This window comes from Heteronotia binoei, chromosome 5 (genome assembly GCF_032191835.1).
Source record: "Heteronotia binoei isolate CCM8104 ecotype False Entrance Well chromosome 5, APGP_CSIRO_Hbin_v1, whole genome shotgun sequence".
In the NCBI taxonomy this organism is placed as follows: Eukaryota; Metazoa; Chordata; class Lepidosauria; order Squamata; family Gekkonidae; genus Heteronotia; species Heteronotia binoei.
In genome coordinates, this window is record NC_083227.1 from 138,923,307 (window position 1) to 138,940,259 (window position 16,953).

Consider the following 16,953-nt stretch of genomic DNA (forward strand, 5'->3'; position numbering starts at 1 on the left):
GAGGCCCCTACTTAGGAACATAAGCATAGACACACTGGTACCCACAGAGCAATAACAGAAAGACCAAAATTTGAGTTCTGTTATGCCCCATTACAGTCCTATAAATGATAGAAATAAGCCCGTGCATTCAGCAAAACCTAAACAGCAGCAATTGCACCCCAGGAGTTTAAAAATAAGTCTGACTGTTGTGTGACTGAAGAGTTTCAGTGAAGCCCACTTCATCCAAGAGCACAACAGAAGTCAAGGGGTGGGGGTGGGAATACAGTCATGGTGTTTGGCACAATGCCACAGTGTTAAGCTACAGATGAAGTTTGGACTTATGTTATTATATCCTCCTCAGTTTCTTCATTAATCACCTAGAACAGGTGGCAGCTTGCTGGGACTTGGCACCCATTCCTTGGCGACTATATATCAAATGTATGCAACTGTAGATGAAACGAAAGGTACAGGAGCTTGTGGCACCATTAAATTAAAGGTTAATAGTTTGAATGTCTCATCATGACACATGAATGCATCACTAAAAGCCTACAGAGCTGGCAGAAGCCGAAATAGTTGTTGGCCCTTCAAGGAAGAAAAGGACATTAAAACAGAAGCAGACTGCATGCAGTCCATGATGTGGCCATTAAACTCCATTCATGTGGCATGTGGCCTATTTCCATCCTAAAACTCACAAATGTTAACCTCCATATTGTTGGAGAACAGTTTGGCAATACATTCCAAAAGTTCTGAAGCTGGGGCTAGGGTATGTGAATCTAGGTACAATCAGAGGCACAGCCTTCTGGTTTGTTTGGGTTTTTTTGTACTTTTGTTTGTCTAAATTAGGAGCCCCATGGCGCAGAGTGGTAAACTGCACTACTGCAGTCCAAGCTCTGCTCACTGAGTTCGATCCCGGTAGAAGTCGGGTTCAGGTAGATGGCTCAAGGTTGGCTCAGCCTTCCATCCTTCCGAGGTCGGTAAAATGAGTACCCAGCTTGCTGGGGGGAAAGTGTAGATGACTGGGGAAGGCAATGGCAAACCACCCCGTAAAAAGTCTTCCATGAAAACATTGTGATGCAATGTCACTCCAGAGTTGGAAATGGCTGGTGCTTGCACAGGGGACTACCTTTGCCCTTTTTTGCCTAAATTATATTTTTGTGTGTCCTTATAAGCTGCTTTGAGTCCTCACTAAGGAGAAATCCATAAATAATTTCTCACCGATTCCTAAATTGCATGTTTCCTTGGACAGACTGATTTCTTGCTAAACTTGAGATAAATTGAGTAATTAATATGTTTGTGTTTAAACCTTTGCAGTGCTTGCTCCAGGTTTTGCAGGACTCTTAGGTAAAATGCTCTCACAGGGTCCCTGTCCCATATTAGTTCCTCCTTCTCTCTACTGCTTCTCTCTATTTGTTTCTTCCCTTGAGTGAATCTTCAATACTGCTTAGAATAAGGTGCAGTAACAGCTGTTTCTCCTCACTCTCAATGAGGTTTGCTCTCTTTGACAGCAGCAAGTAAGCAATAAAGAAGATGGGGGCGGGTCCAAAATACAGCATGGGCTTCGGCAGAGCTCAACAATGCCAATCTCTTACACTACTCTGCAACTTGGGAAAGAAAATCTCACTGCTTACAAGCAGCAAGGATCAGTAGGCTAGCTTTGAGGGCTGAGCTGGTTCCTATCAAAAGGTGTTGTGTTGAAAACTAACATTTGTAGGTACTCCTTGCAGCGATCCTGACCAGCAGTGTCCAGTGCAATGAGAACTGGCAGGACCAGACAATGACATAAGCAATGTGGAGTCTTAAGTAAGACACTCTCCAGCTGCCAACTTCACTTCAGGAATGGGAGGAGGCAGCCCCACTCTGCAAGCAAGCTTACTGCATGTTACAATACCTTTATGCAGAATGTGTTACAGCACAGTCATAAAAAGCTGTATACAAATAAAGTATACACTGATAAGGCAATCATAGAATAAATGAAAATGGACCAGCTCTCAAGAGAGCCAGTTTGGTGTAGTGGTTAAGTGTGCGGACTCTTATCTGGGAGAACCGGGTTTGATTCCCCACTCCTCCACTTGCACCTGCTAGCATGGCCTTGGGTCAGCCATAGCCCTGGCAGAGGTTGTCCTTGAAAGGGCAGCTGCTGTGAGAGCCCTCTCCAGCCCCACCCACCTCACAGGGTGTCTGTGGTGGGGGAGGAAGGTCAAGGAGATTGTGAGCCGCTCTGAGACTCTTCGGAGTGGAGGGCGGGATATAAATCCAATATCTTCATCTACCTCACAGGGTGTCTGTTGTGGGGGAGGAAGGTAAAGGAGATTGTAGGCTGCTCTGAGCCTCTATCCTTGAAAGGGCAGCTGCTGTGAGAGCCCTCTCCAGCCCCACCCACCTCACAGGGTGTCTGTTGTGGGGGAGGAAGGTCAAGGAGATTGTGAGCCGCTCTGAGACTCTTCGGAGTGGAGGGCGGCATATAAATCCAATATCTTCTTCTTCAATGGTGTTGATCAAGTTTTTCCAGTAGACCATTTATCTGCCTAGGAACTCACAAAATCGTGAACCAGCCTGCTTTCTTGGGAAGCAGCAGTCAAGCAATGCCTTATTAATCTGAAAAGCAAACCATGCCACAATCCAGACTTGATACCTCTTGCTATTCAGGAAGAAAAGCATACGACTCAAGCAAATTAAAAAGAGTGAGGTTTCAGAGGCCTGAAAGGGTCGTCACCATGAATGAAACTAGAATGTGCCATGATGTTTTTAAGTCGTAACAGCATGATGATAATATAAAGAACTATCATTTTTCTCTTTTTAAAAAAACCGGAAATAATGGTGGTTGAAATAACGCTGGGGAAGAAGGAGTTCAACACATACAGTTGCCAAAGCTTAACAGCTTTTTAAAAGGATGATCACTTTTCAAAATAAGAGGTAGCAGCAGATAAAGAGGTATGCATAATTTCTGAAGGCATGCTGATGCTACTGAACTATGTTGTCTTCTCTGGTCAAGATCCTTTTAGTTACATACTCATAAAAAGAGTAATATATTTGGGTCCTTCTAAGAACTTTACCAAGACAGGTCCCAAAAAAACAAATTACTACTTCTAAAGACTCAACAGAGCTTTGAATCTCTTGATGACAGCCCTCCATGCCTCAGAACAAACTGCACTATGGGATGTGGAAAGAAAAAGGAGTCCGTTAATAAAAGTGGGGGGGGGGCCTCACTTAGGTATTCACAATTCCTTGGATGCAACTCTCATTGGATCTTCATGCTAATCTAAGAAACAGAAATATCATGTTCTTTATTGAAACAGATAGCATAAAAGCTCTTTAATAACTGGACACTTTAAAAGAACACCCATTTACTCCAAAAGTTGATGAGTCATTAATGCAATATCTCCAAAATATTATACACACAGGCCCTGTTCAAACAGTGTGTTGAGTCCGTGTTAAACTGACCCGGTTCTGTTCCGAATATCTTTGTTCCGGATACTATCAATCAGACTGCCATACTGCAATTCGAATCACTCCGCGGTGAAACCGTCTTCTGCTGTCCACACGACGGCACCATGCAGTTCTTTTTTTCTCCACTATTATGCACATGCACACATTATGCGCATAGGTTAAAACATTATGTGGTTATGCGCATATCGCTAAGTAGTTAAAAAAATGGTGACCATAAACCGGATGTCTGAGGCTCCTTTTGTTCTGGACAGCCTTCAGACATCCAGAAGCAGAACTATCCAGACGGAGAAACTACGAGGTAAAACCGGAGAACTCAAAAAACACCACAAAGGAGCAGGTAACAAAATAATCCGGTTCTGAGAAGGATTGGGGGGGAGCTACCACAAGTTAATACCGGGAGGCAGATGTTGCTGTCTGATCAGCCACTTTAAATCCGAAAGGAAACAGCAGTGACATCTGATTATACTGTGCATTTGAACAGGGCCAAAAAGTTTTATTAATGCACATACTGGCAACTCTTATACAAATATAACAGAATCTCCACTTTTTCTTTGCAGCATTTCTGGAAAAAATACTAGTCATCCTTTAGGGTAAATACAGTACTCTTGTTTTTAAAAATCAGACATAGATCCTCACAAGTGGGGAAGGGGGGAGTCCCTTCTAAATGGAATCTTTCTGTTTCAATGGAGGCTTAGTGATTTTATTTCCCATGCAAAAAGTAAGCAATGATTCACTCAGATTTCAACATATCTTAGCACTGGGGCTATCCATTATTCAGGAACATAAAATGGAGGAGGAAAGAACCATGTGTATTATCTTGAGTTCCTTGGAGGAAAGACAGGATAAAAATGTCACAGATAGCATGGGAGTCACAGTAACACTTCTCCTTCCTGTGTCCAGGACAATGCAAGAGGTCCCAAAATAAACAGTATCAGTCCATCTTATGGCCTTAACTCAGTTTCTCACTGATGAATCATGCCGTAGGAAGGAGAACAGCGTGTGCCCCTTCTATACGATCCAGAGTTTCTTACAATGCTCTAAAAGTGCTGGAAAGAATGTGCCACTGCAGTTCCCCTCCCCATACAACTGGAGTCATATGAATAACAGAATTTCCCACTGATTTCTAGAGAAGTGTTTTAAGCACACACTTAACTCTCACACTGGATAATGCTGGTCAACTTTTGATAAGACTGATTTCAAAATTTATTTCCACAGAATAATTAAGTATAAAAGTGTGTGATTCAGATGGAAATAAAGCAATTTTAGTTACTGTGAATTGATTTCACATGCACTACAATAATGCCTTTCTTTAGCTTCTCCGTACAGGAAAGAAAGAGATTAACAGTGCAATCCAATGGGTTTAGAAAGGTGTACATCTACTGAGGATTGCACTGTGAGGCATGTTGAGAGCAACTAATCCATATCAAGGTATCTTGAGAACACACCCAAAAATGTCTGAGGTTGCTTCCTGTTTTTGACTCTGTACACCCTTGCTAAAATTACTCTGATCATGATAAATCACAAAGATAAAGGGATACATTCCATTCTTTGCTCAATTTTATGCGTAAATTGAGTGTAACTGAGTCAAACTGACAAACTTGCACCACCATAGACAAGAAAAAGTTTCTTCCTTGAGTTACTCGCAAGCATGTGATGCTGTGAACACTCTGTCATGATGTAGTAACAGCAGAGAATGTCCTGACTAATTATGAAACCATCCTGTCAGTTATTTTCCCCTCTTACAAATATATCCAGAAGCAGGGATGTGTTTTTTTTAAAAAAAAAACTACACTCAAATGAAGCAAAAGAAAATTGAAGTTTAGACTACAAATTATCCAAGAAGGAAAAACTTACAAAACTGATTAAACATTTATCTACTTCAGCTAAGCTCAACAAGAACAGTAAAAAGTGAATCATTCCCTCTGCTAAAGACGGAATCATTGCCACTAAGAAAGGAAAGCAATCCCAAGATGGTATACTGAGGAAGCCATTTTTGATTAGACAACTTTCCATAATGGAAAAGTAAAGAACTACCAGCACCCAGTATAGTAACAAATGCTTGAGCAGTATATTTGCATAAATTATCTCAGTAATCTTGACAACAAATGAATGAAGTAGATCAATGTTATAATCCTCTTGTATGTGTGCACTATTTTATGTGCATATACAGGCTCTGTTCACCCCTTCAGATCATCATATGTAAGTCAAAATCAGCCACTATGCAGACAATCTGTTCTCTCCCTCCATCAGGGTTTCCTCCTTCCAACTGGGACCTGGAGTTCTCTTATAACTACACATGATCTCCAGACTACAGAGATCAATTTCTCTGGAGAAAACAGCAGCTCTGGAGGGTAGGCTCATTAGCTTAACATCCCAGCTCAAGCTAGGAGTGTGCAAAAAAACCCCCAGAGTTTCTCCCCCTAATTCAGGTCTATTGGACAAAAAAAAATTGGTATTCCCAAAAACCAGTATTGGTATTCAGGTAAATATTTGGGAAACCCACATTTATTTGGCTCCATTATACCCTTAAAACTTTAAATACCTCCTGGGTTCACTCACTGAGCCATGTCACCACAGCAGCACAACTTGGTGAGTTCAGAAGGCATTTAAATAAAGAGCCTGTTTGGTGCAGTAATTAAGTGTGCAGACACTAATCTGGAAGAACTATATTTGATTCTCCACTCTTCCACTTGCAATAGCTGGTATGACCTTGGGTCAGTCACATATCTCTCAGAGCTGTTCCTCTCAAGAGCAGTTCTCAGAGAGCTCTCTCAGCCCCACCTACCTCATAGGGTGTCTGTTGTGGGAAGGGGAAGGAGATTGTAAGCCGCTCTGAGACTCCAAGTGAAGGGTGAGAATAAATCCAATCTCTTCTTATTATTATTCTCTAAATGCCTTCTGAATTAACTTGCTAAATTGCACCTTTCATTCAGCTATTATTCAGGCATGGCTATTTCAGCTGAAAAAATACTCAGAAAACACTGAAAATATTTCAGCTGAAAAGATACTCAGAAAAAACCAATAAAGTAAACCAAAAATGAACAAAAGAGTGAAATGCTGACATTCAGTCAGACGAAAACTCAGACAATAGGACAACCGATATCAAAAGAGGCTCACTTTAATTAAACATACTGCATAAGAACAGTTAAATACATGACGCTGCTCACGGGACCCAAATGACTATTTGCAATGTCCCACAAGAGCAAAAGAGGAACCATACTATTTGCTATCTCAGCTGAGTTTTCTTTTGAAAGAGTTTCCCCCTGAGAAGGAGAAACAACTGAAGAAGTCTAACAGAGAGACACAATGCTCCAGAGGCAGCTCAAACGCATCAGATGTCACAGCCTAATCTTAGTAAATCATATAAGCAGTTGCAAGACAAGGAAGTGATGACACAGAGAGCATGGGATGGTGACACACTTGCACCAAAGAACAAACTGATGACCATTCAAATGAGCTCTAGTCTACAAACCTGATTTCCTAAAAGATAAAACCAGGATTACAAGAAGTCAAAGTACCCATCCACTACAAAGATTAGTAGTAAGAAATTATTCAATTTCACTTTTCTGGCAGAGATGTGTTAAACTTCTTGTCTTCTAACTCCTGTTCAAAATGCAGAAGTTTATTTTGCTTTGTTTTTATTACAGGACACTTGTTTTGCCATTGCTGAGACTACTATACCTGTAGGAAATGCACTGATATTCCCCCAAATGGAATACTAGTCTAGCTTGATAAATGGGTGGAAGACTGCTATGAGTCACAGTAGCAATGTAAATAAAGGAATCATAGGGTAAATACTACGTTTTCCTCAGAGAGAGAGAAAAAATCCAGGAGCTTTGGTGACTGTCTCAAATTACTGGCTGTAAATCAGTGGTGCAAGCTTATTAAGAAGTACGTCTGACTGAGTTCAACTGGCCTTTCTCCTAGTTAAGTATAAGGTAAAACCACAGCATTGGGACCAAACTAGACATGGCACTGGAGTTCCAGGAAAGGGCCTTCTAACATGCTTTGGGGCACTAAAGGACAGCCATAAGGAAACCCCCAATATTAATTGTGTTCTAGGAGAAGAGGGTTTAGCTCTTTTCCTGCACACTGTTTCTTGGATCAGTAATGGCACTCCCAGATTGCTTGTCCTCCAGGTAAGGAGCAAAAGACAGGAGCACACACGTTAAAGTTTTTAGGACCAAATCCATGTTTCAGTCATGAACACACAAAACTGCCTTACATTGAATCAGACTATTTAGTCTATCAAAATCATCATTGTCTGCTTTTACATGCAGCAGTTCTCCAGACTCTCAGGCAGAGGTCATCTGGTACTTGACACTTTTACCTAGAAATGCCTGGGATTAACCCTGGGACCTTCCAAAGCAAGCGCTCTACCACTAAGCCACAGCCTTCCCAACTGAGCCATGACCCTTCTAGAATGCATGGAACTCTAACGTCTCATGTAGTCTGCAACCCTAAGTCCTACAATACATGGTGGACTACTTTCTGCCTCTCTGAAACTGCTTCTCTGAACTTCTCCCAGAGAACAGGAGTTCATAAACACACACTACTCCATAGAGAGAGCAAAAATGAATGCCCTGACCTGGACAGCCCAAGCCAGTCCGATCCTGTCAGATATTGGAAGCTAAGTAGGGCTGACACTGGCAAGTACTTGGATGGGAGACCTCCCAAAAATACCAGCATTGGGAGGTGGAGGCAGACTTACGTTAAGCCACTTATCCGAATATCCTCTATGCCCCACAGGAATTGCCAGAGGATGACATGGCTTACAGGTATGGGTGTGTGTGTGCAAGTGTGCGCACACACACAAGATCAGAAATGAACTACAGTAGAAAGGATGACTAGACAATGGAGTCAGGAAAAAATGCAGCCACTTGGTATTGCCACAGCAATGCCTTGATGAAAGCACAGGAAATGAGCAATCAGTTGTAGAAGGCAAGAGACTTCAAGTAGGCCATGATACAGTATGCTCGTGGCATGTTTTGGCTGTGTGGTACGGTTTTTAAGAGTAGATAAGACATGCTGGTAAAAGGGAGTCTTACAGTCAGGCCTCAGATTCAGCAGAAGTTCACAGGAGCACAGCTCCTGAACCTTTCTGAGGGTTCCCCGTCTTCCTCCTCACCTACCTTGTCCACTGAATAGTAGGTGCAACTGCATAACAATCCCTGGATTAGGAGAGAGGGCAGCCAGCCACCAGGGGCTTTGCCACGCCCCTAGCAGCCCTCATTAACCCCGGGAGAAGCCCACGCCACCCTTTCTCCACTTATGCGATTTTGGGTGGCGGGTGGCTTGCTGGCCTTTTGACTGTGGGAGGGGGGGCTCAGGAGAGCCCCAGGAGAGCAAGGCCTGCTTAGGCTGGCTGGATCTCTAGCCAGCCCAAGCAAGCCTCACTCACCCGGGGCTCTCCTTTCTTGTGTCAGGTTCCTTTTGGCTGGTGGGGAAGGGCGGCATATGCTAATGAGTTATGCTACTGAGCTCCACCACTATTTTTCTGCAAAATGACCCTTGCTTATAGTGTTATCCTGAAAAGAGTTAATATCCTTTCAAGTCCATTAAAGTCAATGGGCATATGGGTGTAACTCTGCTCAGGATTGCAAAGACAGACTCTTAACGAATGCAACTGGAAGAAAAACACTATTCATAAGTATAATCCAAAACAGAGTTCTCCTGCTTCAGACACTCTCCATGCTCTTTCATGCTGCATTCACACATCCAATGAGATCTGGGCAAGGATACCTCACCTAGTAGCAGCGGTTGCTTTCTGCTGCATCTCTCCAGATCCCGTTAAGCAAATCCTCCCCCAAATGCTCTACCAGGATTCCCATCTGCTGCTTTTCCCTACCTTTAGCCTAGCTACCCATGCATAGCATTGCTGATAAGATATACCAGCATCTATTGATATCTAATCAACAGATACAATTGGTGGTTCTCCTCTCACTGTCAAGTTCATATCCCTGAGAAGGGATCCCAAGTCTTGGTGAACTTGTGGGCACTTTTGGAATTTTGAAAATAGGGAGTGTGCACTGCCACAAAATGAGACAACCACTGAGGATGGGCAAATCATAGCACACTGCAAGGAAGGCTGCAAGCCTAGTATCCTCCTATAAGGACGGCAGCCATTTCAGAACGGATGCTCACCATAGATACAAAGATGATGCCATCTGTGTTTTTCTGAAGCACCTTCTGCTCCAATGAGAAAAGCCAGGATTAACTGTTTGGTCTGGGACACAACCAAATGGGCACCAGGAAACCCATTCTGGAGCACCATGGTGCCCATGGGTGTCATAAAGGAAGGCTCACAAACACAGGATATTTCCAAGCAAGCAGCTGTTATTTTATTGTTGTAAATATTTATTTTAATTATTGAATAAATTTATTACTGCATTACTGGACAGTATTGACTGATTATTGTTATCTTAAGCACCGGAGAAACTGAAATACAAACCTAACTATAATAATAACCAACAAGAGAGAATTAAGCCCTTTAAAACTGTTTAACTCTGGTTTAATTGTAGCCCAAATAAAATATGTTTTCTATTGTCATATTGTGTGTGTGTGTGTGTGTTTTGTCATAAGTCACAAAGCAATTACTGCCAACCTGCTAAGAAAAAGGGCTGTTACATCTTGGTATAAAAAAAGTACTCATCTTGAACAGCTGCCAATTTTTTTCTACTTGCCAGGATCGTATCTGGACTTGACACGAAATCATTGTGCTCTCAAAGGAGAATCCCAACTTGAAACAAGTGAGAAGATTCAAATGATAAAATATTATTTAGCCAGGTAAAGGGAAATAAACATGGGTGAAGGACACAAGAAACATAAGCAGAAAGCAACCCAAGCTTGCAGTGAAACGCACAGGAACAGTATTTAGGGCTTATCAATTAATTGCTTTGAAGAAATATAATTGAAGAACCAATGATCAAACAATAAATGAGCTTATATTTGAACAACAGTCTATGAAATTACAACTGTCCCATATACTAATCTAATGTAGGTAAAAAGAGCAATAGAAGTATGCAGCATACCCCAGTTGTGTCAACTGCGTGCCCAACACCAAGCAAAATGAACTAACAGACTTATAGAGAGGACATCACTTAACGTTCTCCAGACAGAGAAGCTTGGATCTGCCTGGCTTTGCTACAACCAATGATTCTCACCGGGCAGACCTGCAAATCCCAGAAGTTATTTCTTGCATGGAGAATCTCAAGCAACCTCTGATGCAGCAAACAACCCTTTTCTGGAAGACAAGGTTGCCAAGGGTGAGCACTAAACATATTTTCTAAAGAGGTACACTGGATCAAAAAATGCAATGAGCAATTCCTATTTTTCTTGCATTTCACACTTCACACTGAGAGCCAGTTTGGTGTAGTGGTTAAGTACGTGGACTCTTATCTGGGAGAACCGGGTTTGATTCCCCACTCCTCCACCTGCACCTGCTGGAATGGCCTTGAGTTAGCCATAGCTCTGGCAGAGGTTGTCCTTGAAAGGGCAGCTGCTGTGAGAGCCCTCTTAGCTCCACCCACCTCACAGGGTGTCTGTTGTGGGGGGAGAAGATATAGGAGATTGTAAGCCGCTCTGAGTCTCTGATTCAGAGAGAAGGGTGGGGTATAAATCTGCAGTCTTCTTCTTCTTTATCAAGCTTTCAACTGTCACAAAAACCTCCATCCCAGAGTTAAATGTGGCATTACAAAACAGAGCTAGAGCTTTGGTACTCCTCGTCTTCTACTCATTTTTTAGGAGAACCATAGTAACAGCCAATTTGGTAAGAATTAAATATGAAAGAGGAGCCCTCTGTGGTGCAGAGTGGTAAAACTGCAGTACTGAAGTCTGAGCTCTCTGCTCACAACCTGAGTTCGATCCCAGCAGAAGCTGGGTTCAGGTAGCTGGCTCAAGGCTAACTCAGCTTTCCATCCTTCCGAGGTCGGTGGAATGAGTACCCAGCTTGCTAGGGGGGAAGTGTAGATGACTGGGGAAGACAATGGCAAACCATCCCGTAAAAGAGTCTGCTGTGAAAACGTCGTGATGTGACGTCACCCCAGAGTCGGAAACGACTGGTGCTTGCACAGGGGACTACGTTTACCTTTTAAAACATGAAAGGTTTTGTTGTTGTTGTTGTTGATTATAATGACATTGCACCCAGGATAAAAGTGCAATGGGCATGTGGGTGTAACTCTGCTCAGGATTGCAAAGGCAGACTCTAACGAATGCAACTGGAAGAAAAACACTATTCATAAGTATAATCCAAAGGGCTTGGCTATAAGATTTACTTCAGCATGTTTTATGTCTCCTAACTTTTAAAGATAGTAAAAGACTATACAATGAAAATTTAATATTTGATAAGGACCAACAGTAATCTGATCTGATTACAAACCATTCTCTCCCCAGGTCTCTGCAAACTCATAGCAGCTTCAGTTTAGCAGTGCCACTGACACTGCCTCTCAACATGGAGTTCCTTTCAGCTCATGAATAAATAGCTGCTACTATGTCTATCCTACAAACACATAATTCCTGTGTATACAACTTCTGACACCTTTGGAAATTTGATTGTAGAAAGAACTTCTCACTTGGCTCCCAAGTCCATCAATGCTTATCCACATAATACTAACCACGGGCAATTAAAATCTAACTTAGCGATGAAATTCCATGGAAGAACTTATTTGATCACAGAGGGAAGGACTGAGAAAACCGGCCTTCATCAACCATCACTAATGCATATTTTCAAGTACCTGTGGCAGAGAACTAAACTAGATTGGTGGTGCTGGAAGAAAGTACTGTCAAGTCATGGATGACTTATGGTGACCTCATAGGATTTTCAAGACAAGAGACATTCAGGAGTGGTTTGCCATTGGCTGCCTCCACGTCACAATCATGGTATTCCTTGGGGGGGGGGGGTCTCTCATCCAAATACTTTTCAGGGTTGATCTTGCTTAGCTTCCAAAATCTGATGAGAGTGGGCTATCCAGATCAAGCTAGATGGGTACCTAAATCTAAATCCAAATGGTGCCCTCACTGTAGTAATTGTTTGTAAACTTACGTAATTCTATGATCAGGTAGCACACCTCATCCTATTAATGTCAGGGCTAAGTCTGATATACCTACAACCATGAGGACCTCAGAACATATTTATATACTTATTAAAAAAACTTCCCCTCCGAAATGCTTCTAAAAGCAGGAACTTTAAAACCAAGCTGTGAAAGGAACTGTCTTTGATAGCCTAGGAGTTTGTATAAAATGTACACAGTATGTTATTGTGGCTGGGTTTTTTCCCCCCAAAATTAAAAGCATCTGTTCCAAAATATGTGAAAAGAAGCATGAGACACTTCTCAGCATTTAACAGCATTTAGCTCTATTGTATGTCTCTATGCTCTTTAACTGACTTCTACACAGCTGTTTATTCAAGCCTGTCATTAAGAGATTCCCAGTTGGCAACTTACGTTCTAATAAAATGGAACACTAGAAACAGCCAGCAACATACCCTGCAATCATGCATGTTTCATTTCATTGCATGTCAGAGTTTAAAAATACATATTCTCTTCTAGCGCACTAAAAAGACAAGACTATGAGCATATTTCACCTTGTTGCCTAAAAGTCAGACAGGCGTACAACCTTTATCATATCCCACTGCAGCTAGATTTTCAGCTACAGAGTTACACAGCAAGGACAAGTAAGAGGTTTATCATAGAGATGGTAACACAAAACTACTTAGAATATGTAAAACTACTTAGAATATGTACACCTCTTCCAGGTGAGAACAATAATTGATCAGGTTTGCTTAAAACACAGAGCATTTGGGGCCCACTTCACCATTCTTCAAACCAAACAGCACCAAGATCACCATAGAAATAGGTGTTGGGTTCACCTGTACATTATACTTCCATAGAAGCCACAAGATGTGTATCATTTCCACAGACCAGGTAAATGCAAAACTTCATTTCTGTTTTGTTCATGCTTATTCCACAGTATTATTCTGAAACTTGTATCATCAAGTTGAGGAGGAGCTCTATGTTAAAAGCTAGCAACCATTAATTATTATTATTTATTTCATTTATATCCCGCCCTCCCCCACCACGGCAGGCTCAGGGCGGCTAACAACATTAAATAAAAGAAAAGCCTTTATGTTTTAAAGCCAAGTTTGTGATTTTCAGGAGCTGTAAATTTGCCCATAATATTTACTCAGCTTGGTATTACTTAGCTTTTAATTTAGTCTGCTCTGATAGTACTTTAACAGAGAGAATACAGCCGTAAGTGTCAGTGTTCAGAGCAAAGTAATACTATGGTCATGTTCAAAATTAAATAATGCCAATCCATGCCTCCATACAGTAGCCCGAGGGCATTATAATTTGTTTCGACATGTAATCAAACAGAAGGGAGGTAGCTATGTAATCGGAAAATGTTCAAGAGGTGAAGAGCAAACAGACCTGTTGTGAGAATAGCAAAATTCCTGTCAACATGAATTCAGGGGCAACACCTAGCTGGCCGCCTTGGGGATGTTAGAATGATATTTCAGTCATGCAACTGAAGCAAATGAAAACAGATCAAGTGAAATCTGTCACAACTACTTTCTTGTATTGAAATCATACTGTATACTTAAAACTTGCCATTGCTGATCTAGAGCCAGGATCTCTATAGTCTGTTTTTCGACTGCAATTTTACAAGTCATATGAACCTTTTGTACAGCAAGGGCTTCTTCACAGGTTCCCTCAGAAACAAGTCCCAAGGAATGCCATGAGATTTGCTCCCAAATAACTGTGTACAAAAGTGTAGCCCATTCCACTGCAAATGAGTAGGACTTGTAGCCAAAGAAACATTGCAGTGAATCAAGCTACAAGCCAAATTCCAGGACCACTTTTACAAGTTACATATGGAAAAGCTTTGAGGGATTTTCTGACCTCAGGACTCAAGTTAACCAATCTATATCCTTAACTTGAGTTAACCAATTTATGCCCTATCTCTCAACCCCTTCCCCAAAACACAAATATAAATTACGCAACGCCTGTAACACGATTAAAAGAGAAGTAATCACAAACCCTTACTGGTAAGATTGTATTGAAGACATATATTTAGCTATTTTTTTCAAATTAGAGAGAGAGAGTAAATGAGAGGCAGAAAGAGCTTTTGGTGAAGCATCTTTGGCTTACACTTTTATTGGGTACCCTTGCTTGGCCAGATTGGGTTTTGTGTAGCAAGATCCCGTCAGACTTCTCTGGTAACCCTACACTCTCCTGGCAGTCATGCAGTTCCCTTTTATGTCCCTCCTTAACATTTAAGGTGGCGCTTACGAGATAGAAACCCTGCCCTTCCACTTTCAGGACAGCCAGAAGAATTGGCATCTTTTCTTTTCTTCCGAATGTGGATCAACGCAATTCATCGCCTCAAAGCTTTAGCCAACGCAAAGAAAGCCAGAAAGGACGCTGCCGTCTGGGAAAGTGGCAAAAGGCTGCTCCTGCTCGTTGCCCCCGCTACTCCCCCTCCCCCCGCGGCAAGACGAAGAGTTAGAAAGAAGCCGAAGACGGGGGAAGTCGCTCGTTTTGGGGTCCTTTCTCTTTTGCAACTCAGGAAAGTGATGCAAACCCTATTTTGCACAGCCGTGCACGCGCGTGACATCCGTACAGGGAAGGAGGCATGAGTTTAGACAGAGGGCAAAGGGGGGGGGGCAGAAAAGAACGTCCCCGGGGGGGGGCGGGGAGCACAACAGCGTTGCATGAAGTTTTGGAGCGCGGCGAAGACACACATCCGTGTGATTTCCGCCTCGAAGGAAAAGACCGACGGTGTAGCCAAGTCAGGCTATGCTAAAGGAGCTCTCCCGCCTCCTCCAAGCTTCTCCTGGGGAAAGGGAGAGACTGGAGAGAAAGCAGCTGAGAGAGAGAAAGACAAACCCGGGGTCTCTCTTCAAGTTAGCGAGGGGAGTTGGCGGAGAGTTCAGCCTCTGAACTGCTGCTTGCAAGACAATCGGAGTCGTTCAGACAAGCGGCAAAAGCATCAAAACGCACCCCACCCCCACCCCCAAAAGAGCAGGAGCAGCAAAACTGGTACCCCGATCAGCTCCACAGTAAGTGCTCGCCTGCCTGCCAGCCAGATAGTCCTGCCGCCCTTTACCTGAAGACGCACTCCTCCTTGAGCTCCCTGCAGGGGGAAATCAAGCCGTTCTTCTTGTTGAAAAGCTTCTGCAACAAGGTGGGTGTGGGTGGCATTTTGGGCGGGCGGGCGCAGCTCTGCTGCCCCACCAGAGCCCCGATCTCCGCGCGCAGCTGGGGCAGCCAGCTAGTTCCGCGAACCCGACTCCATTCGGTGTGACAGTCATATGACAAAAATTAATCACTTGGAGCAGCCACGGCAGAAGAGAAGGGGCGGGAGAGGGGCAGGGGGCGGGTTTCGCTCGGGTTCCCCGGCTGCGGATTGGCGGAGAAATCAAGGCCACGTGGTGAACACAGAGATCCCTGCTTGGCTTGGCTGAGCCGCGGCGTTGGGGATGTTTTGGTGCGCAAAATAAGAGGGGGAAGGGGAGGCGTGCAGACTGGCTTGCTGCCGCCTCCCCGCACTCTCAGGTTCACCCGTTGCAAGAAAACGGCATGTTGGGCGCAAGCAAAGAAAGGAAACACCCCCAAATTTGTATCCGAACTGGGTTCCCCCTTCCTCTGGAACTCCCCTTCCCCACACTCCTTGTCAACTTGGAAATGTAATTCAGCAGCTGCCCCCTCCTCTTCTCCCCCATTTCCACTAGTGCATCATGGATGTAAAACTGCAGATAAAAAATAATCTGGGCCTAAATGCCCTTCTTTGCCACAATCGCACTGACGCTAATCTTGGATCTCTTCTGGGCACTTTTGCCCTCTGGGGGTTTTTTGGTTTTGCTCCCTGCCCAAATTTAGATCTCTGATAATGAGATACAATTGAATGAGTTTACACTTGGGACCAAAAGAAAATACATTTTCATTTTGTGTGAGCAATCTAGAGTAATTGAGGAGGGTTGTGAAAAGATCGGCTGCCACCTGTGCCAAGCTGATAAAATAGGAAGATAAGATCTATATTTATAACAGCTAACTTCTATGATTCTGCCTCCTCATGTGACCAAGAAACAAAATCAAGCATGAGAGAAAGAAGATCATAGCCTACTTAATTTTCATTTGCTGGAATTACTAGCAAATTTAGCCCCATATCAACGGTTCCTCTAAATCCACTTCTGTAAATGTCTCCACTATGAGAAGGAAACATTGCAGTGCTAAAGGCCAAGTCTTGTGACGCTGCTTGGCCTAGTCCATGCTGGGACCCCTTAAAAGAATGGCCAAAGGACAAAGTGTGTTTTGAATGCCTGTCATTATATAATACATGCTACAATTAAGGATAGGACGGAATTTATAATTTAGAGATCAGAATTATGGAACTAGTAGTTTGATCAGATAGTATTGGTTTGTTCTAGAACAAAGTTTAGAGCAGGGGTGTCAAACATATAACCTGGGGGGATGGAACTGGCCCTTCTAGGCTTTTAGCTGGCCCACAAGCAACTGGTGTGAGGAAGGGAAG

General features: G+C 43.0%; 1 protein-coding gene across 3 annotated transcripts in view; it reads right to left on the reverse strand.

Annotated features, from left to right (window-relative positions):
- FNIP1 (folliculin interacting protein 1) overlaps positions 1-15,741 on the reverse strand; it is a 133,893-nt gene extending 118,152 nt beyond the window's left edge. For 2 of the 3 annotated variants that reach the window (XM_060240491.1, XM_060240490.1), the window contains exon 1: positions 15,529-15,740. In XM_060240491.1, coding sequence (XP_060096474.1) covers positions 15,529-15,623 — 95 coding nt within the window. In that variant the 5' untranslated portion in view covers positions 15,624-15,740. Of the gene's footprint in view, positions 1-15,528 lie in introns of all 3 variants that reach the window. The other variant, XR_009555468.1, reaches the window with a different exon arrangement.
- Positions 15,742-16,953: the final 1,212 nt, after the last annotated feature.